Below are 22,371 nucleotides of genomic sequence, written 5' to 3'. Positions count from 1 at the left end.
GTGCTGAGAACTGCCTAATGATGAAGACAGTACAGGAGTGGAAGGAGCCGCCTTGGTGGTAATGCTGCTGCTGCTGCTGGCACCACTTCGGCAGCATTTAGACGGCTTTGTGAGGCACTTTATAAATATTCTCTCATTTTATCCTTACAACAACAATCCCCATTTTATAGATAAGGAAGCTAGGCTTTGCGGGGTGAAGTGACTTGTCTGGGGTCCCACAGCTGGTAGATCTCTGAGGTTGGATTTGAATTCAGACCTTCCTAATTATCTTCGAGCACCCTGTTATTGGAGGTCTGCAAGTAAAATGTAGATGACAATTTGTTGGGGACGTAAACTTAGGCCTGATAACCTTTAATGGTCTCTGAGATTCTAGGGTTCTGTGAAAAGCATTCTAGCGGATGGACCGAGCCTGTACACCACAGAAGGGTCTCCATGGAAACCACCAGGCCCCTCCATAGAACGTGAGACCCCACAAGTCCCTCGGATGAACTGAGGTGAGGAAAGAGGGGTTGATGGGAGAGTGGGGAGGGCAAGGAGAACCGGGTCTAGAGGCGCCCAAGCGGAACACCGGTCACTCTTGTCTCCGTTCCAGGGCTCCTGTCCAAGATGAATTACTTAACCGTTCCAGAGGAGACCCGGAGGGAGGTCGTTGAACCTCCAGCCACTCCGCCAGTTATTTCAGCCCCCACCACAGCTGCCCCAGTCATACCACATAGCAGATCTAGCCATTCTAAGCACCTGGCCAAAGCCTCCCACAGCTCATGGGGCCACACAAGCCTAAAGAGCAAGCCCTCTCAGAGTAGTAGCCAAATTCAGCCATCGTATACCTCCATGGGCCAAAGCTGGGATCTAGATCGCCACGTGAGAACTAAGAGGGGTAAGACTACCTACCCGTGGGTCCTTAGGCCTGAGAAACCCCAGCCTGGAGCCTCGCTTCCACTTAGAAGTACCTGGGTCTGGGTCCTGCTCTCTGTAGGCCTGCTGGACCATCCTCTCAGGCATAGTCAAGGGAATATTAGAAGGCTGTCAAGGGCATGGCTATCCCTGGCTTCGAGACAGAAAACCATCATTGCCCAGTCCTTCAGCTCACTGCCTTCTGTGCCCAAGACCTCAGGCAGCACTCAGCACAGCCTCAGACAAAGCATTTCCCCAAGTGTCTACGTGGCTACTCTTCTCCTTTTTTTTTTTTGTCAGTCTCCCCTCACATATAGTTTAGAGAGCCCCAGAGCAGAGGTTCCTCCCCATTACTGCTTCTATCCTCCTCCGTATAGTGAAGGGGAGTGGCCTCTTCCAGATTGAAATAGATGAGTCTGAGAGTGGGAGAGAAGCGGGTGCCCTCCTGTGACAGAATGCCTTCTTGCTGTGAATTATCCTGCCTCATGGGTAGTGACCGTACCAGGGCCCCTGCACACTTTGTTACTGAAAATCTCAGAGCCCCCACTGAAGATCCCACGCCCTGGCACCATCACTGCCCAGAGCCTGACCTCTCTCCTGCCCTTGTAGCCAGGGTCCAACGTGTCCACAAGAAGCAGATGGCGGCTGATGAGCTTTTACAAAAGTGCTGTGGTAAGATCTATGAAGGCTTACATCATATCCAAGTCATGCTGGCCATCATGGTCGAGAGCCTCATCTTTGAAATCTTTATCTTCACCGTGGTCTGTTTTAACACCTTGGTCCTGGTGGTGCAGACTTTTGCTGAGGTAGAGATCTGGGGAGGTAAGCATCCTTGAGGAAGGGACTGCAGAGCCTCAAGAACCTGGGGATGGCTGGGAGAGACCTACCTGACTCCAGTCTGGTCAGTTGGGTTCAGGGCTTCTCAAACTCCTAGGGCCATCAGAAAGGGCCAGGGAGCCGATGAGGACCAGGGGAGCCATCTTCAGCTACCCGGAAGATTTTGCATGGAGGAGGTGGGCAGGGCATGGGTTTGGAGGGTCATCCAAGTATACTGGGAAAGCTCTTAGCTCTCCAAGATACCAGAGAGAGCCCCAGTAACCGGACATGACTGGTATTCAATTGGTATATAGCTTGGTATATAGAGGAAGAAATGGCTTACTGATAAACGGGCCTAGAGATGAGAACGAGGGAGCAATTCCCAAGCCTGGAACTCTCACCCTCCTCACCTCTGCCCCCTGGCTTCCTTCAAGTCTCAGCTCAAGGCCTCCCTTCTGCAAGAAGCCTTTCCCAGGCCTCCTTCCCTCCTCTGAGGCTACCCTAATTCACCCCCTTGAGTTCTTGTCTGTACAGAGTTGTCTGAGTATTGTCTCCCCTCTTAGATCTGCAGAGGTCAAGTGACGTAGCAGAATGGGTGACTTGTAGATGAGTGGAACCCTCTCTGAGTTAGCTTCCTCATTTGTGAATTGTAGCCTCTTAACTCCCAGCGGTGCAAGTCAGATAGCAAGTGCTTTTCAGACGTCAGGAAGTTCAAGGATAACCAAACCCACGCCACTGTCCCCAGGCCAACCCAAGACAGCCCCACCTGGGTCACCAGACCCCTTAGAGCCTCACTGCTCTGACACAGTAAGGTCTCCCCTGCCTTGCCCTTCTACTTTTACAGCCTCAGCACCAATTTAGGAACACTAGCCTGGAGGCCTTGACTCTCCTGAGCCCCAAACAGGAGGCAGGCGGGCCCGCTGCCACCAGTTGCACCCACATCTCAGCCACTCTGACACTCTGATCAGAAGAGCGCAGAGAATACTATAGGCATTGAAATGGATGGGTGGAACTCACAGACACTAGTCTGATGGAGCAGAAGTCGATGGGCTGCGGCAGTTAGGTGGTACAGTGGATACTGCTCCAGCCTTGGAGTCACGAGGACCAGAGTTCAAATCTGGCCTCAGTCACTTGACACTTACTAGCTGTGTGACCCTGGGCAAGTCACTTAACCCCAATTGCCTCACCAAAAAAAAAAAAAAAGAAGTCTATGGGCCTAGAATGTATCCAGGATAAAGGGGGACTGGAAAAAATAGAGGAACTTCAGCTTACTTACATCCTGAAAGAAAAACACAGTAACTAATAAGTAATCCTGATACATACGTCATTTTGGATTTACTATCCAAGAGGAGAGGTGACTCTCATGGACTCTCATATCCTGGAAAGACTCAGCTCCTACCTGAAAAGAGCAAGCAGGTGGTTGGGTGAGGGCAGAGGGAGGAAGTATGCAGAGCAGGTGGGGAGGGGGCTTCAGGAGAAGGCTGGGCCTACAGTGAAGCTGAGGGTCTGACCCCCCACAGAATGGTACTTCACAGCTTTAGACTCCATCTTCCTCTCCATCTACTTTATGGAAGCTGTCCTAAAGATTATGACCATGGGACTTGGCTACTTCGATTCTTGGAACAGCCTAGGTGGGTGGGGCTGGGGCCCTGGGTTGGATGGGAAGGGGAGGGATGGCTGAAGTTAGGAACGTGGTACCACCCAACAAGAAAGGGACTGAGCACAGGGTGGCGGTGGTGATGAATTGCCATTTTCTCCAGGGAGTGGTCTTCCAGGTCTGGAAAGGGGTTAGAATAGAGGGTGAGCGCTTTTTAGATATGGGGAAAAGAGGCTCTTCAGTGTTGCCCAGGAGCTTGCTTTAAAAGATAGAGACACCACAACTCAGTGGTCAGAGCACTGAATCCCAGAGGCAGAAGACCTGTGTTCAAATCCTGCCTCTGGCACTGACTAGCTGTGCAACCCTGGGCAAGTCATTTCCCTACGAAACCTTAGTTTCCTCATCTGTAGAGTGGGCATAACGATGCCTGCAATAGCTCCCTCCCAGGGTGACTGTGAGGTTCAAAGGACAGAAGAGGGATGGGCACTTCCCCAGCTTAAAAGAGGCAGCTGGCTCAGCATCATCACTCCTGACGAGCAGCCGGAGCGCTGCGGGCTGGGCTCTTGAGATGGCACTGTGGCCCCTGCCTCCCCTCAGACTTCTTCATCCTAGTCGTGGCTGCAGTGGACTTCATGCTCAAACAGTTCTACTTCTCCAGTGCCAATAGAATGGTCCAGAGCAAGACTGTCTTCCGAATCCTGAAGATCTTCAAAAGCCTTCGAGCCCTGAGGGTTATAATGGTGCTTCGGAGGCTCAGGTGAGGCCAGGCGGGCCCTCCGCTCCTTCCAGGCCAGGAGCTGGGCCAGCACCAGCTGGAGAGAGTGTGAGGCTTGGAGTCAGACCCCTGACTTCACATCCCACAGCTGGCACTCACTCCTAACCTTGGGCAAATCACTTCTCCTCTGGGCCTTAGTCAGGGAGGCGAACTAGAGGCCCTACGTGTGCCTTCCACGATCTCATTCCTGAACGAACGTCCACGTTCCTCAGTGTCTCCATCTGTAAAATGAAGGGGCTGGGCCAGAAGTGTCCTCGCTTCCCACTTGAAATCTGTGTTCCTGTGGATTGCAGGTCATCAGCTCCCATACCAAAGTTCCTTCCAGCTTTCCCACTGTGTTTTCAATGCTCTCCTGCCCCTCTCATGTCTTCTGTTCTCTGTCCTGCTCCCGCACCTGTTCTTTGCCCTAAAACCCTTTCTGGTTCAAAGGTTCTTTGAAGCCAGAGGTCCCAGACAGAGGCTCCGGAGGGGTGAGAGCCCAGGCCTCCTGGTGATGCCCCAGCCTGGTGGTGGCCAGCAAGGCCTCCGCAGTCTTTCCCCTCTGACCATCTCGTCTGCCTCTCCTCCTGCTTTTAGCTTCCTCAACAGCCTCCAGGAGGTGACAGGGACTCTGGCCCGGTCGCTGCCATCCATCGGGGCCATCCTCGTCCTGATGTTCACCTGCCTCTGTATCTGGGGAAGGACGGGGTAGCCAGGGAGGGCGGAGGCTACCAGGGGCAAGACGGCTAGGACTGGGCAGGGGGCGGGATGGCTGGCCAGTTTTACAAGGGCCCCAGGGGCCTCCTTAGCCTCCCAGTCTTCTTCTCCGTGATACTTCGAGCCCTGTTCAGCCATTCGGACCCCAAGCACTTCCAGAACATCTTTACCACCATCTTCACTCTTTTTACTTTGCTCACCCTGGATGACTGGTCCCTCATCTACTTGGACAGCCGGGCAAAAGGTAGTGGAGAACAGGCCCGAGCCCTTGGAGGGGCTGGGAGGTGGGCATGGGTCCAACACAGGTGTGAAGGCTGGGCATTCTCTCCAGCTTCAGAGCAGGAGCCATAAATAACAGAGCGGGGTAAACGGGGACCTTGGCCCAGAGTCAAAATTCAGAGAGTGCTGGTGCAGAAACAATAGCACAGCATCTAGTTGGAAAGAAAAATTGATAGAAAACTCTCCCCCTCCCCACTCTGCTCTGCCTCCCTCCAACTACGGACATACTTCCTTCCTGTTACTGGCCCCAAACCTGGTCTATGATACTTGTTCTGAGTGTGAAGTTAAGGCCCTTCCTCCCCAGGTGCCTGGTATATCATCCCCATCCTCATGATCTACATCATTATACAAGACTTCATTTTCCTCAAGTGAGAAACCAAGCCCTCTCTCTCCTCCCCACCTTGAGGCTGCCTAGCCACCTTCCCCTGCTCCACCCTGGGGCTTTCCACACCCTCCTTTTCCAGCCCTCGGGCCCAAGCCCCTCCAGGACCTGGCCCTCTCCCCAGACAAACCCCAGCTCAGCCCCTACTCTGCCTGTGAACTCACCAGGGGAGCCCCTGTTCCCTTCTATGTCTGCTGCCCTCCCTGGTGGCCCTGCCCTTGCACCAGGGCCTTTGGACCTCATCCTCCAGTGTTTCACAGCCTAGTGATTGCAGTGCTGGTGGATAATTTCCAGATGGCCCTACTCAAGGAGCTGGAAAAGGAGAAGCAGAAGGTACTGGGGATTGGGGTGGGGGGCAGGGGAAGAGAAAAAGTGTGTGTCTTGAGCCAATTCAAAGCATCAATTAGTCAACATTTATGAAGCACCTACTGTGTGCTAAGCATTGTGCTAAGTGTTAGACCCCCCCCCAGGTGGGACACGAGCCTCCCCCTGGTTGGTTTGATTGTCGGATACACAGAAAGGAAGAAGGGTCTGGTTGTCTCCAGAAGGCCTTGAGCAGGCAGCGTGGGGGCACACTCATACACTCACATACGTGCACATATATATATGTACCCCAGGAATGCCTCCCCTCCAGATGCAGCCTTCATGGGAGCTTGGGCCAAAGCTGAGGGACCAGAGCCTCGGGGCCCGATCTCTAAGCCAAGAAACTCGTGCCAAGGAGCCCCCTCAGCTTGAGCTCTGCTGTACTTAGTGGGTTTCACCCTGCTCTATGTTTATTCCTCTACACAGGCATCTTCTCACAGTTGGTAGAGGGACACATGTATCCAGGGAAACTGGGAAGGCCCCTAGCCTGTGCCTCCTTCCACAGCCCTGGCTGTCGTCAAGGATGGGTGGTCACTGCCACTTCCCTGCCCCCTGCCATCTGCCCACACCCACCATCTCAGCCCCTTTGACAAAAATGTGTGTAGATATTAGTTGTTTTTTATCGTGTGTGTGTGTGCGCACGTGTACCAAACATATCCAGCCTCCTTTAACCGAGGGAGACAGACAGACAAACAATCCAGCCGAACTAATAACCACCCAATCCAGCACATGCACTGACCCATCTATGCAATGTTCCAACCCCATAGTCCCCCACCTCGGCCAAGGGAGGAGGGCAGGTGAGCTCCTTTCGTTGTCAGGGCCAAGTGTGATCATTAAGATTGCACCTAGTTAGGGTGGGGATGGGCAAGGCCATCTCTTGGGGGAGTCTGAGAGGGAAGAATTAACTTCTGTCTTCCAACTCACTCCTAGAAAGTAGCCCGGATGCATGAGAAGCTTCTGGACGAGTCTCTGACGAACCTGGGCACAGGTACCAACACCCACCTGCCTGCCGGCCACATGTCACCTCTGGCACCTCTAAGCACCGCTTTCTGACTCCGCAGCCTAGACTCTCAGAGTCTAGACTCTCAGACCTGAGGGAGGTCAGGCACGTCCAGGCCCAACTCGGGCCCATGCTGGAATCCCCTCCAAGCTCTGCTTGAATAGCAACGGGTGATGAGGGGCTGCCTCTCACTCGTCTTCCTGACCTCTCTCCTCACAGAAATGGAAGAGACCATGAGTGATAGCTCTCTACAAATGCACATAATTGAGAAAAAATATGGGGACCTGACTTCCACGTAAGGGGAAGCTCCTGGGCCCGGGCACCTGGGGAGTGGACAGAAAGACCAGGGAGGAGTCAGTGGATCAGTAGGCAAGAAGAGAAAGGAGGCAGGCAGAAAGGAGGAAGGCCCCAGACCCTCAGAGAATAGGACCGGCTATCCAAGGAGGCTTCATTGAGTACTTAGATGGGGTCCAACGGAAAGTGAGAAATGACCTTGGCCCTGAGGGAGCCCAGTCACTGAGGAGACAGACCCTAAAGAATTAGAGATTGGCCCCCTCATTTTACAAAGGAGGGTGCTCAGGACCAGAAAGGGAAAGGGACTTGCTTTAGATCAGAAAGAGGAGAAAGTCTCAGAGTCAGGATTCAAATCCAGCTCTTCAACTCCAAGGCTCAGGGCTCTTCCCACTTGTCTGAGGTGACTCTGGAAGTCCAAGTTGTCCTAGGGATGGCCCCTGGGCAGGGGGGGGGCAGGGGAGGTGAGGGGGGATGTGGGAGCTTGGGCTATTGACTGACTGATCCTTGGGGGGCTAGGATGGTTGGGGAGAGGGATTATTGAAGGATGTGTAGATTGGGGGGGAACAGTGCCCCCTCCAAATCTGACTGGCTCATTCATGGTCTGAACTATTTACATGTCCAAGGTCTGCTCTTCCCTCAAGGAAACCACTGTGTAGGGAGGCGAGTAGCCTAGGGAGGAAGGAAGGCTGTATGGGGAAGGGTTGTGTGTCTAAAGGAGGCAGCCAGTATCTGCTCCCCAGCTATGGCTCCCTGGGTCCCGTTTCTGCCCAGACCCCCCAGCTCTGCCATCTCAAGGGGCAGAAGGGGCATCCTAGCCCAACCTTAATGATTCATGGAACATTTGAGCTGGGAGGGCCCTGAGAACAGAGAACAGAGAATGTCAGAGCTGGGAGGGCCCTGAGAACAGAGAATGTCAGAGCTGGGAGTAGACCTTAGAACCCAGAGATTCTGCCTGGTCTGACCCCCTCACTTTGGAATAGCCGCTCCGTGTAAAGGAAAGAGACTGAGTTTGGAGTCCAGGTCCATGCGCTCAGGAGCTCCCGAGCCCTATCCAGCACCAGCCATGCAGGAGAAGGCGGTGGGGAGGGGCGCGCCTCCTGCAGATGGTATTGAGGGCTGGGAGCTGAGGAGCTGGAGACAGACAAATGTCCTGCTGCTGCCTCTAGGCATGCCCACCCCTGTATACACCTGTATACACCACATAGCTCTTCATTTCTTGTCCTCTACCATTTTAGCAAGCTCACTTCCCCTCTCTGGGCCTCAGTTTCCTCATCTGTAAAATGGGAGCAATAATCCTTGCCCAATAGCTCGGGGGGGGTGTCGGTGTTCTGGGAGGGGCCAGGCTTTAGCAGAGGTCACCCATAAGCTGGTGGCTTCCCCAGAGACATGGGTGTGGGACTTGCCCTGTTGAGGGTTACTTGTACCTCTCTCTCCCAGACAGCAGGACAAAATGTTCCACTATCTCCAGCTGATGGCGGCCGTGGAGCATCACCAGCAAGTGTTCCGCTCACAGGCGGCTGTCATTGACAAGATCATTGACACCGTATTTGAGGTGAGCTGAGGAGGCCGGTCAGGGGCACGCTCCTTAGAAGGGAGGAGCCCAGGCCCAGGTGGTGTCGGGTCGGGGGATGTGGAGGCCCCAGGCAGGGGTGGGAGTAGGGGGAGGTGAGGGCCCCAGGTGGGGGTGGAGATGGGGTACCATTCTCCCTTGGCTCCTCCTGACCCCACCCCCCTTCCTCCCAGGCCGGAGAAGAAGATTTCAAGAAGTGAAGAGAAGTCACCAAGTGACCAGAAGAAGCAACAGTCCAGGCCTGCCTGGCCTTGGGGACAGACCTTGGGCCAGGGCTGCCAGGGAGCCAACACTCTATAATAGAGTCCTGAAGTCTGTTTCTAACCTCTCGTCTCCTTACTGGCTGGGAATTCAGTGGGGTTGGTGGGAGAGACTGGCGAGCCCCCCAGAGCCCAGCCTCTCTCAGAGGTCTCTGCCAGGCCATGGGACCCCAGCTTGGCTTGCCTCTCCAGCAGGGGGCCTGGGTAGCCCATGGCCAGGGCCTCTGCCCCAGGCTCCAGAGGCCAGAGACAAGAGTGGCTGGGGAAAAGCTGGCTTCTAAGAGACTTGAAGTTTTGTGACTGTTCTCAGTGGAGCCCCGCAATAAACCTGGGAGGCCACTGCTATTACTATCCCCATTTTACAGATGAGGAAACTGAGGCAGAGAAGTGGAGGGACTTGCCTAGGGTCACACAGCTAGAAAGCGTCTGAGGTCAGACTTGAATGTGGGTCTTCCTGACCACAGCAGGCTTTGTCCTCTATCCAGCAGCTAGAGAGCAGCAGGAGTCCCCCAGGTGAAAGGGGCCATTGTGGACAGGAGGGAGGGAGGTCTCCTAGGAGTTCCTTAAGGGGAGGCTGGGGGACTCGGGTCAGCCTGTGATGGGCCATGGCTCAAGCTGAGCATCAGCTCCTTGGCATTTGGAAGGTAACTCGGGCAGGCAGCAGAGGGCCAAAAAGGAGTGGGGACTGAGGAAGGCCCAAGGCCCATCCTCCCCTTTGGAGACTTGGAAGCTGCCCAGGGCAGTCGGTGTGCCCTGAACCTACCTGATAAACCAGGTGGGGAGGAGCCCCCACATACAGAGGGTGATTGCCCCCAACTCTCCCAGGCCTAGGGAGCCAGGGAGGACAAGGTGCCATACCTTCAGAACCCTGGTTACTCAAGATAATGCCCCAGGGCCAGGTGTCGCCTGGGCCTGAGTCACTTGTCACCAGGCCAGGCAAGTGTGCCAAATTCCATTCTCTGCTTGATGCCCAAAGAAGCCAATGATGAAAACAGCTGGGCTCCCACTCCTCTCCAAGGGCGCAGCCTTGAATCAGTTTCCACTAGGGCAGAGGCCCCACCCATAGACATTTCTACCTTCAGATGACCTGTGCCAGGTGTGACATACCCAGTGGTGGCCAGTAAAGGATGGCAAACTGGATCTTGGGCATGGCTCTGGCATGGAGGGATGCTAGAGAGGAGACTGAAGGGGGTTCACTGGGCTGGGAGTGGAGGGAAGAATCAGGCTAGTGATGCAGTTGGAATTTAGCAGCTGAAGTATCTACTCAGCTCATCTACTCTGTTGCTGTGGGACCTTGGCCACGGTTTTCTTATCTGTGAAACATAACAGACGCTTAATAAATTTGATTGGTTGAATGACCTCGCTTCAAGGGTCCCAGGTTGACAATCTATGAGCCTATAACTCAGAATGGCTTCGGTTTGATCTGATTCAGTGAAGCCTTATTAAGCACCTGCTGTATACTGGGCCCTACACTTAGGTAGGAGAATATTAAAAGGAAATGAGAGCTTTTTCAGCTTGGAATCTCAGGATGAGACCAGGGAATTTACAAATCAAAGTTGTAGGGTGCAAGGAGGAAAAAAGGAAAACAGAGAGGGGAATAAGATGGATGAAAAGGCAGGACGCTAGCAGAAATCTAAGAAGGAAGAGGACATTCAGCTGGGGAGCAGGAAAGGCTTCGGGGAGAGAGAGTAGCAGAATTCAGGTGGGCCCCATCACAGTACGCCCCCACCTCCCCTGGCCAGAGCTGCTTGTTTTAGGGGCTCCCCACGTGCATCCTGGGGCTCTCCTCCCAATGCTCTGTTGTTGGGCCTAGAAAGCTCTGAGAAGTCTCCTGTGCTAAACTATCTCTGCCCCCAATCTGTTACTCTGCCTGGAATCCCACCATTAGAGCCCTGTTCCTGGAGGCCAGTAGTGAAACCATCAATGACCACCACAGTGAATTGTGCAAGAAGGACCTTCGGGGGATTTGGGGGGAGATGTCCTTGGAGCTAGAACTCCAGCATCCTTGGCTTCTGGCAGTCTGAAGTCACTGCTGGAGGGGGAGGGGGCAGGTTCGGAGGAGGCTGGCCATGGGAATCCAATGGGAGAGAGCCTACCTACCATGCACCCATTTCCCAATTCTGCTTTGGATTGCCCTGGCTGGGCCAGTACTTTCTCTTCTAAGGAACCATCTCTTTGCCCCATGAGTTCTGTGGTTACATATGTATGTGTACATGTGTCCAACTGTCTCTAGGTGTGTATATGTGTCCAGATCTCTAGGCAGGGCGGATATGGGTGAAAGGGAGAGAAGTGATTCTTGACCAGGGAATTTTTCCCATCCCCCATTCCCCATCCCCCCACCCATGAAGGCCTCACAAGCCCTATCTACCTAGGGCTTGTGTCTAGCCCATATCACAAAGCAGCAGCAAAATTCTCCAAGGGAAGCAGAGGGTGAGATTCAGCTGGTCTGGCCCTGGAGGATGGGGAAGGCGTAGAGATAGGTCTCCCTTGATCCTCTTCCATCAGAACGTACACTCACTGAAAGCTGGCTGTTGTAACCTTTCACTGTAGCCCCGGCACTTGGCACAGAATCTGACACAAAGTCAGCTCTAAATGTTAACAATATTTCCTGGGAGAGACCTGTCCTCTCCACCCCTCCAGGCCCCAGCTTGGGGGTCTCAGTGGAGCCAGGAGAAGTGATCCGAGAAGGCAATTGATTTATCAATTTATTCAGACAAACATGGCCACTGTTCAATCATCAGGGCCCTTGAAAGATCCATCCACCCCCAGTTTGCCCCGGCCTTTCTCTGCAGAGCTGGCCTGTGTGTGCTGGGGTAAGCCAGGGCCTTCTTAGATCGGTGAACATGAAATATTCTGAACGCTGGTCTGATTTGTCCAGGGAACCACCAGGACTTCAAACTGACATTGTAGTTTCTAGGGAAATAGAAGCCCAAAGGATGGAGAAGGTCCTCACTCTCCCTCAGGCCCCCTGCCCATCCCAGACCCTCTGGCCTTTGCCTGCCCCGGGGGTCAGAAGTCAGGTGTCTGGTCCCCGGGCATCCCTTTGACAATGAACTCATCTGGACTCGGCCCAGAGAGTTCTTGGAAGGGAGAACCCCCTTCCTCCTGGGGCAGCCCATTCCCCCGAGGTGGGGCAGGAAGTCAAGGCTGGCCTGGCCAGAGCCTGTGACTCTCCGACTACAGCCTCCCCCCTCCCCTTTTGCTGGGCCTCTTTTCCCCTCCATAGAATGGGAAAGAAGTGATGCCGAGCCCCTTCCACTCCAATATCTGAAAGCAGAGGTGGATATCATGACTGTCCTGCAGCCTCATTATGGTGGAGTCCAGCTGCCACAGAACCTCGGGGTAACTACCCCAGGCAAAATTATCAGACCATAGATTTAGAGCTAGAAGGTACCTGAGAGGTCACCTTACAGTAGAAGGAACTGAGGTCCAGAGAGGGGCAGAGAATGCCCAAGGTCTCCCAGATAGGAAGTGGTAGTACTCGGATTTGAACTTGGCTACTGCGACTCCACTGGGAAGGAAGCCGCTGGCCATGCCCTCCTCCCCAGCTAGTCTTGGCTTCCTGTGCCCAGCCTCTCCTCCACTGCCCAGGAATCAGGGTGAATCAGAAGCCTCTAACACTCTTGGCCTTGACCCCAGAGGCCAAGGGTATGGAAGGGGATAGGGCCTGCCATGGGGAGGAGGGCAGGGGGGGCCCAGCCTGACAAAAACCTTAACTCACTGATGCTTCTTGGGTAGTAAGACATCTAGGTAAGTGTAGACAGACAGACAATGGCCAGCAAACAGACAGACAGACAGACAGACAGACACACACACACACACACACACACACACACACACACACACACACGCGCGCGCGCGCGCACACACACTGGCCAGTAGACAGGCAGACACACACACATACACCGGCCAGCAGGCAGACAGACAGACATTCCTGGGGCAGGACATTAAGGAGAGGGCTTTCTGTCTGGGATGGGGCACCCAGCCTCTTTGAGGTGGTCCTGGAGTCTCAGGAGGCCTCCAGCTTTCAGGGGTGTGGAGCCCTCCGCCCAAGGGTTTGCCCCCAGAAAGAGATAGAATCCCAACCTGGGCCCCTTCATGGTTCTTACCTCTTCTTCTGTGGAAAAGGGGCAGCCAGCCACGCTCACTCTGTCAAGAGCAGGCGAGCCCTTCCGACACTCTGTGCTTCCCATCTCCACAGTCAGGTAGTATTTGATGCCAGACACAAGCTAGACACAGTATTCTTTCTCTCAGTCAGGTGTGGGGCTTGTTGCCCAGCCAGCAAGCACCACCCACTCCCCACGCTGGAAGGGACCCTTCCAAGGCTATTGGGTCCAACCCCTGCTAGACCCCTCCAACAGGAACTCTGCTAGCTTCTACTTGAAGACCTCCAGGGCTGGGGAGCTCATTACCTTCCAAGAAAGCCCGTTTTTAGATCCTTCTAAGAATTTAAAGTTTTTCCCACATGGAGCCTCAAGCTTTCTCTTCCCTCCTCCCAACTCCTCTAACAATGCTGCTCTTAGTCAAGGCATCCTGCAGACCCTTCTCCAGCGTTCCCACAACCCTACTGCTCTTACAAGTCTGTCCAAAAAGGGACAGAGAGGCACAAAAGGGCTGGAAAAAAACCCAAACACTCAGATGGAAACTTCCAAAACCCACAGACAGACCTGGCAAAAGCCTAGACTGCCTTGAAACCCCAAAGGGAGCCCGACAGACCCGGCTGAGAACCCTGGAGGCCCAGCATGAGACCCGTGAGACCATACAGCAGCCCACCTCCCGCTGGGGCCGCTGGGAAAGGCATGAGAGCACAGCGGGCTGGGGGGCTTCCTCCTCCTGCTCCCAGAGCTTCGCTGTCCAGCCTGGGCCTCGTTCCCGCCAAGTCTCCCATCCCCCTCGGCCCCCGATCTGCTGTGTCCAAGCAGCTCCTGGCCCTGCCAACCTGGCCTGGTGCCCTGGCCCCCAGTGCCCCGCTTGGCTCCGGCTCCTCACCTGCCTCTCTGCTTTGATGACTCTGGTGTCTCGGAAGTAGTACACACTGTTGCTCCCCTTGTTGAAGGTTTCCACGGCATACTGGGTGACCCTCTTCACCTCTGGGTGTGAGGTGGACAGTGGCGTCCGGGCACCCAGCATGTTCCCTGGCCGAGGAGGCTGGCCATCGGGGCTGCCCCCCTCATCTCCGTGGGCCAAGGGCAGGGTCAGGGAGGTGACACAGAGCACCAGCAGGGAAAGCAACATCTTGGGGCTATTCGGCAGGGCCTTGGGGAGCACCGATGAGCAGGCCTGGCCAGGAGAGCCTTTTACGGGCTTTGGGAGCCCCACCCCCTGAGCAGGGTGTTGGAGCATCTCTGAAAATCCCCTCCTCCTCCTCCTTCTCCTCCTCCATTGTGGGCAAAAGGCCCCACCCCTTAGAGCTGTCTGACCGGTCCTGGACCTCATTCCTCCCCAGCCTCAGGGCCTGGATGGAAACTCTGCCTTTGCCTCTGCCCTCCCTTCCTCCTCCTAGGACACAGAACCCTGGAGTCCTGGATGAGGGGGCTCAGCCCCCACCCCCATCCCAGAGCTCTAGGAGCAGAGGCCAGCCCCCTCATTTCAGGGGCTCTCTACCATCCCTTGTTTATGTAGTATTTTTCCCCAGTTACATGTAAAAACAATTTTTACGATTCATTTTTAAAACTTGGAATTCCAAATTCACTCCCTTCCTCCATCCCTACCCCACTCATTGAGAAGGCAAGCAATTCAATATAGGTTATACATATGTAGTCGTGCAAAACATTTCCATAATAGTCATGTTGTGAAAGAAAACATAGACAAAAAAAAACCCTTCAAAAAAAATAAAGTAGAACAAGTCTGCTTCATTCGGTATTCGGACACTATCAGTTCCCCAAATCTGGGGATGGATAGCCTTTTTCATCATAAGTCCTTCAGAGTTGTCTTGAATCATTGTATTACTGAGAAGAGCTAAGTCATTCACAGCTGATCATTTTACAATATTGCTGTTACTTTGTACACAGTGCATTTCACTTTGCATCAGCTCACGAAAGCCTTTCCCTGTTTTTCTGAGAGCATCCTGCTCTTCATTTCGTATAGCACACTAATATTCCATCACAATCATATGCCACAGTGTGTTCAGCCATTCCCCAGTTAATGGGCATCAACTTCCAGTTCTTTGCCCCCAGAAAAGAGATGCTATAAATATTTTTGTACGTATAGGTTCTTTTCCTTTTTGTTTTTTAATCTCTTCGGGATACAGACCTAGCAGTGGTATTGCTAAGTCAAAAGGTACGCATGGTTTTATAGCCCTTTGGGCATAGTTCCTAGTTGCTTTCCAGAGTGGTTGGATCAATTCGTAATTCTACCAACAACGTATTAATGTCTCATTTTTCCCGCATCCCCTCCAACACTTGTCATTTTCCTTTCCTGTTCTATTAACCAATCTAATACTTATGAGGTGGTACCTCAGAATTGTTTTAATTTGCATTTCTCCAGTCAGTAGTGAGCTAGAACATTTTGTCATATGGCTGTAGATAGCTTTGATTACTTCATCTGAAAACTTCATATCTTGTGATCATTTATCAAATGGGGAATAGCTTTTTTAAAAAAAATATAAATTTAACTCAGTTCTCTATATGTTTGAGTAATGAAACCCTTATCAGAGAAACTTGCTTTTTTTTTTCACAGTTACTATTGCTAAAAAAAAACCAAACCAAACCAAACCAAACAAAACAAAAGGGGCAGCCAGGTGGCTCAGTGGTTAGAGGACCGGCCCTGGATTCTAGGAGGACCTGAGTTCAAATCCGGCCTCAGACAAATAACACTTACTAGCTGTGTGACTCTGGGCAAGTCACTTAACCCCATTGCCTAGCCAAAAAAAACAAACACAGTTACTATTGCTAACTGTATTTCTCTCCATCCTATCCTCCCATTTATTCTATTTTCTCTCTCCTTTCACTCTGTCCCTCCTCAAAAGTGTTTTGCTTCTGACTGCCCCTTCCCCCAATCTGCCCTCCCTTCCATCACCCTCCCCCCTTCTTTTATCCCCTTCCTTCTTTCCTGTAGAGTAAGATGATTTCTATATCCAGTTGAGTGTATATGTTCTTCCATCTTTGAGCCAATTCCAATGAGAGTAAGATTCACTCACTTCCCATCCCTTCCCCCCTCTTTCCCTCCACTGTAAAAGCTTTTTCTTGCCTCTTTTATGTGGGGATAATTTACCCCATTCTACCTCTCTCTTACCCTTTCTTCTAGCACATTCCTCTCTCACCCCTTAATTTTATTTTTTAAAAGATATTCCTTCATTGAACTCACACTGTGCCCTCTGTCTCTATACACTCCTTCTAACTACCCTAATAATGAGAAAGGTCTTACGAGTTACATGTATCATCTTCCAATGTAGGAATGTAAACAGTGTAACCTTATTAAGTCTCTTATGATTTCCCTTTCCTGTTTATCTTTTTGATTCTCTTGAGTCTTGTATTTGAAAGTCAAAAGTCAAATTTTCTATTCAGCTCTGGTCTTTTCATTAAGAAAACCTGAAAGTCCTCTATTTTATTGAATATCCATCTTTCCCTGGAAGGATTATTCTCAGTTTTGCTGAATAGGTGATTCTTGGTTGTAATCCTAGCTCCTTTGCCCCCCAGAAATATCATATTCCAAGCCCTCTGATTCTCCAATGTAGAAGCTGCTAAATCTTGTGTTATCCTGACTGTGGCTCCACGACACTTGAATTATTTCTTTCTGGCTACTTGCAATATTTCATCCTTGACCTGGGAACTCTGGGATTTGGCTACAATATTCCTGGGAGTTTTCATTTTTGGATCTCTTACAGAAGGTGATTAGTGGATTCTTTCAATTTCTATTTTACCTTTTGGTTCTAAAAAAAATAGGTCAATTTTCCTTGATAATATCTTGAAATATCTAGGCTCCTCTTTTTTTATCATGACTTTCAAGTAGTCCAATAATTTTAAAATTATCTCTCCTGGATCTATTTTCCAGGTCAGTTGTTTTTCCAATGAGATATTATTTTCTATTTTTCCATCCTTTTGTTTTGTTTTATTGTTTTTTGATTCTCATAAAGTCATTGACTTCCATTTGCTCAATTATAATTTTTTTTTGGTGAGGCAATTGGGGTTAAGTGACTTGCCCAGGGTCACACAGCTAGTAAGTGTCATGTGTCTGAGGCCAGATTTGAACTCAGGGCCTCCTGACTCCAAGGCCAGAGCTCTATCCACTGCACCACCTAGCTGCCCCTACTCAATTCTAATTTTTAAGGAATTATGTTCTTCAGTGATTTTTTTTGTGTGTGTGTATCTTTTTCTGTTTGGCCAATTCTGCTTTTTAAGGTATTCTTCTCCTCATTGACTTTTTGTACCTCTTTCACCATTTGGCCTAGTCTATTTTTTAAGGCGTTATTTTCTTCAGTATTTTTTGTGTTTTTTCCTTTATCAAACTGTTGACTTGTTTTTCATGATTTTCTTGCATCCCTCTCATTTCTCTTCCCAGTTTTTCCTCTACTTCTCTTACTTGCTTTTCAGAATCCTTTTTGAGCTCTTCCATGGCCTGAGACCAATTCATATTGTTCTTGGAGGCTTTGGATGTAGGAGCTTTGACTTTGTTGTCTTCTAAGTATGTGTTTTGATCCTCCTCGTCACCATGATAACTTTCTATAGTCAGAGACTGCTCACTTTCCCAACCTATTACTTGACTTTTAACTTTTGTTAAAGTAGGGCTCTGCTTCCGGAGTGGACTGTCCCATACTTCAGGGTTCTGTGCAGCTGTTTTCAGAGATACTTCTAGGGACCTGTAAATTTTCAGTTCTTTCAAGGTGGTATGACCTAGGGAGAGGTGTTTTCTACTCTCTTGGCCTGTGTTCTGGTCTGTGAGTGACCACAAGCACTCTTTTCTAACCTGGAACTATGGTGAGGGCACCCCCTCCACTGTGGCCCACAAGCTATGGTGTGCTGGTGCTCTTACTCATCCTGGGACTGCCACCCAGGGCTATGACCCAGATCCAAATGTGGGCAAAGCCACAGAGTCCTGCCTCAGTGCTAGCAAGGAGACCCCTGGAATCTCCTTCTGACCAGTTGTTTGACCCTTTTAGCAGCTGTGGGCTGACTGCTGCTGCCCAGGTCTGCTCTGGGCTTGCTGGGGCCAGCCCAGCTGCCAGGGCCTGGGCTGGCCTGCGCTCCACTCTCACCCTGGTACAACAGACCTTTCCTGCTGACCTTCTAAATTTTCTTTGGCTAGAAAATTGTTTCGCTCCGTCTTTTTGTGGGTTCTATTGCTCTAGAATTTGTTTAGAATCGTTATCTAAAGGTCTTTGGAGGGGTTTGGGAGAGAGCTCAGGTGAGTCCTTGCCTTCACTCCTCCGTCTTGGCTCTGCCTCCCCCATCACTTGTTTAAGAGGAAGGGATCTGGAAGATGGGGGGGCCTGCCTGAAGGTGGATGTATTGAGGTGAGCCCCTTTTGCCTTTCTCTGAATCCTCAGGGCTTAGCAGAGAGCCTGGCAAACAGTAATCTCTGAATCAATCTTGTTGCCTGCCTGATTGACCTGACTGACAAGTCCCCATCACTGGCCTCCCGCAGAGTCCCCTCCCCCACCCCCAGCAGCCTCCTAGACTGTGGCCCATCCCCCTCACCTTCCTTGGCCCTGGTCTTCTCAGAACTGTCCTTTGCACCACATCCCCTCTGGCTATGTTTTTGGCCCGTATGATAAAGGAAGAGGATGGATGTTAGCTGGTCAGAGCCTTACTCCTCTCTACTCTCTACTCACTACTCCAAATGCAGCCCCAGTCCCAAAGTCCACTGGCTGAGCTGAATTGCCTAGCTCCCAATGGGAAAGTCCCAGATCTCACCTGAGAGAAAGTTCCCTGAAGTCTCTAGTGTGGCAAACTAGGCCCATGGATGTGATTAGACAGCCAGCTCCGTTCATGGTGGCTTCTTCCCAGGGTCTTTTCTCCCTTCAGTAACCTGAAGAGAGGATGACATCTTCCATCTTCTCTCGCAAGGCCCCAAGAGATTAAAGAGGATCCGAAGAAAACTTGGAGACTTTCTTCTCTCCCCTCACCCCTGTTCTGCCCTGCCCCCATGAAGGGCTTTCATCTCCACCAAGAAGGGTGGAGTCCCATACCAAGCCTTTCACAGATGCTGTGTTGGCCATCAGGCCGGGTTAGGGTCTCCTCATCTGCCCTAAGCCCCTCCCTGACACTCCTAGCTTACTCTCCCTTACCGATAAACAGCATCACCTTTGTTCCTGTGAAGGGGCTGACTGCTGCATTCTGGGATTCTCTGTCCCACCCAGCCCGGACTGAAGTTGCCCTCCCTGACCATGACATCCTACTCCCTCAGACCCAACCATGGCAGTCCCGTCCCTCTAGTGACCTTACATCCCTTCATACTCTCCTTCCATTGAGCTCTCTGGAATGCCTGTTTACTAAAATACCTGAGTCAGACTTGCGGCGACCATCTCTCCCTAAAAGGACTGGGTTTAAACTTTGGATTCAACTGTCTATGTGCTCTCCTCACCCCCCAACCTCCTTCCACACATACAACCAAGAAAATGTAAGCCCTTGGAGGACAGGGCCCGTCCAGCTTCTGGTTTTGTATCCCCAGCACCTAGCAGGTGCAGCCGTATGGTATAGTGGATACAGCACCAGGCCTGGAGTCGGGAAGACTCAGCTTTGTGAGTTCATATCCAGCCTCAAACACTTCCTAGCTGTGTGACCCTGGGCGAGTCACTTCACCCTGCTTGTCTCAGTTTCCTCCTCTGTCGAATAAGCCAGAGAAGGAAATGTGTCTCCAGTGTCTTTGCAAGTAAACCCTGAATGGGATCACAAAGAGTCACTGAAAAACAACTGGACAGCAACACCCAGCACAGTGACTGGCACGGAGTAGGTACTTTATCAAGGTCTGTCATTGTGAAGCAGCAGAAGCAGAACTTTCACCCAAGTCTTCTGATCTTCTACCTGCTATGCCTTTTGTGTGCCTTCACCCTCCCCTGGAGTCAGAAGTACTGAGTTCAAATATCGCCTCTGCTACAGAATACCTGTGTGACCTTGGAGGAGTCACTTCCTCTCTCTGGCCTCAGTTTACTCCTCCATAAAATGAGAGGGTTGCTCGAGATGGCGTTGAAGGATGCTTTCAGCTCTAACTCTGTGATCCCAGGACCTCCTGTTCATTCCGGCGCCTTCTCCCAAGCTCTGGCTTAGAAAACAGATGTAATGCAAGAGTGGGCAGCTGCCAAGGTTGTGGCCACAAAAGGAGGGAAGGAAAAAACAGGGTGAGCAGCTGGCCAGCCGTTCCCCACAGGGGCACAGGCTGGGCTGGGCCCCAGAGCAGAGAAGACGCTGAGGGAGGTGACTGGTCCATGGGGAGGCCAAGTCAGTCAATCAAAAGTGCTTCCGCCGGATGCGTTCCTGAGGTCTGTGTTCCTCTTGGGCCCCTTGGGTTGCGACCTAGCCCAGGGCACCCCGTGAGCTCTCTTACCCTCATATCGACTCCGGGTGAGCTCCGAGTCCAAGGAGTCTGGGTTAGTTCTGGATTTGGCCAGTCCTACAGAGAGGCAGAATACTTAGTGTGCGACCCTGAGCTCAAGGCCTCCCTGCTCTGAGCCTCAGTTTCCCTATTGGTAAAGCGCAGAGGGTTAGACTAGTCGACCTCCAAGATCCCCACAATCCATGATTTCCTAGAATGGCCAGGCCGTTCCATAGCCCTAGGACTCTGAGCGCTGGACCAGTGTCAGGAGAGCTGGTTGACATGGCCAGTTACTGGCTTAGTGCCCTTCCCTCTCCCAAGCCCCACTTCTTCAGCTATGAGATAGGAATCGTGACCCCTTGCACTCCGCAGGTTATAAGGAAGGCCCTTTGTAGACTGGGGGGCGCCACAGGCCAGCACTTGAATGGCATTGTTTTATTTCATGTCCCCCCTTCCCCCCCACCCCCCATGGTCATGAATCTCTCTCCTGATGGCTGGCCAGAGCTTCTAAAGTGTTGATTCAAGCGCACACGGCAGCTTTAATGAAGGCTTCCAGTGCAAATAGGCCCTGGTAACCTGGGCAAGATTCAGCCCCCAGCACCGGGGGATCCATTAATACTGGGTTTAGACAGTTGCTCAGACCAGTTTACTGTCTGCTCCCAGAGAGGCAGGGCCTGAGGAGCAGAGACCCAAGACAGACATTTGAGGGGGGGGTTACAAAGATGAAGGTGAAAAGACCACAGGAGAATGGAATGAAAGCTGAACAGAAGCAGCGGAGCATGCAAGTCCTAGCTTTGTTACTGATTCATTGCGTGCCACTCTGGGCCTCAGTTTCCCCATTTGTACAATGAGGAATGTGCCCATTCTGGCTCAAAGAGCCCAGACGTAGACAGAGTCAGCCATGGATCTTGGCACCACCTCTAAAGAGCAGGGGTCTTCTAATGCCCCTCAGCCCTGGGAACAGCTGGTAGTCTAGGAATTCTCTGGGCTGGTGCCTCTCTGGACTCAGCTCGTCCTCCCAATGGAGGCGGCTTGGAGAAAGGAAGGGAGTTACTTGGCCTAGCCCAGTCCCAGGTGGTTGAGCCCCAGGAACACTTTTTGTACCCGAATCCAGTCGGGGGAGGGGAAGGTTCATCTTGGGGAGGAGGGGAAGCTCACCAGGAGAACGAAGTCTGCCTGGGAATGGGGCAGCCCTGAATTTCCCCACCCTTCACTAAAACTGAAAGCCTTTTCCTAAATAATAAGCGGTCAATGGACATAGGCCTCAGCCTCCTGCAATATCACCATTCACATCTCAACAAAACCCAACCCTGGACCTCTCTATCTGCTTCCTGTACTTCTCACAATGGGCTGACCCTGAGCTGAGGGGAGCCGCTCAGCCCAGCCGCCTTTGTTCCCTCCATAGTGACATCATCTAATCTCAACTGGTCAGCTTCAGACACCTCCGAGCTGGGTGACCCTGGGCAAGTCACTCCACCCTGCTTGCCTCGGTTTTCTCATCTGTAAAATGAGCTGGAGAAGGAAATGGTAAACCACTCCAGTATCTCTGCCAAGACAACCCCACGTGGGGTCCCAAAAAGTCAGATGTGACTGAAGCAACTGAATCCACGTCTCAACTGGGCCCTATTATAGCAACACAATTCTTTTAAAAAAAAATTGTTTTTTCAATTAACAAGCATTTATGTTCTTTCCCTCCTACCTCCTCATCCCCTCACTAGATAAACACACACACACACACACACACACATATTCTGAGCTGTATCACCTTACCATCAAGACAATCCTTTTACTCCTCCATAAGAGATTTGCTATCTCCCTCTCCACAGGGGTGGTTCCAAGCCTTCTCTTCCCTCCCCAGCCTCCCACACCTGGGCAGCTGAGATTAGATAACATCAGTTTGCAGTGCACCCCGGCAGCCTCCCACCAGCTTGGTTTCAGGAGAAGAAAAGATGGGATGATGGGAGTGATCCAGGGCA

General features: G+C 51.9%; 2 protein-coding genes across 2 annotated transcripts; one reads left to right on the top strand and one right to left on the bottom strand.

The window, feature by feature from the left end:
* The first annotated feature begins 378 nt into the window (after positions 1-378).
* CATSPER1 (cation channel sperm associated 1) lies at positions 379-8,990 on the top strand. The gene is made up of 13 exons (XM_020968295.2): positions 379-494; positions 593-877; positions 1,504-1,716; positions 3,231-3,341; positions 3,905-4,064; positions 4,659-4,750; positions 4,879-5,022; positions 5,362-5,425; positions 5,700-5,772; positions 6,733-6,790; positions 7,022-7,097; positions 8,534-8,648; positions 8,840-8,990. Exons 2-13 carry the CDS (start codon positions 607-609, stop codon positions 8,864-8,866), a joined length of 1,404 nt encoding a protein of 467 aa, XP_020823954.1. The 5' UTR covers positions 379-494; positions 593-606; the 3' UTR covers positions 8,867-8,990.
* A 2,628-nt stretch (positions 8,991-11,618) lies between these two features.
* On the bottom strand, positions 11,619-14,289 carry CST6 (cystatin E/M). Its single transcript, XM_020968366.2, has 3 exons — positions 13,916-14,289; positions 13,036-13,155; positions 11,619-11,839 (listed from the first exon to the last, which is right to left on the bottom strand). Exons 1-3 carry the CDS (start codon positions 14,267-14,269, stop codon positions 11,756-11,758), a joined length of 558 nt encoding a protein of 185 aa, XP_020824025.1. The 5' UTR covers positions 14,270-14,289; the 3' UTR covers positions 11,619-11,755.
* Positions 14,290-22,371: the final 8,082 nt, after the last annotated feature.

The sequence above is a fragment of the Phascolarctos cinereus genome, unplaced genomic scaffold (genome assembly GCF_003287225.1).
Source record: "Phascolarctos cinereus isolate Bilbo 61053 unplaced genomic scaffold, phaCin_HiC Scaffold_9;HRSCAF=440, whole genome shotgun sequence".
Lineage (NCBI taxonomy): Eukaryota > Metazoa > Chordata > Mammalia > Diprotodontia > Phascolarctidae > Phascolarctos > Phascolarctos cinereus.
This window is presented reverse-complemented; position numbering and strand designations above follow the sequence as displayed.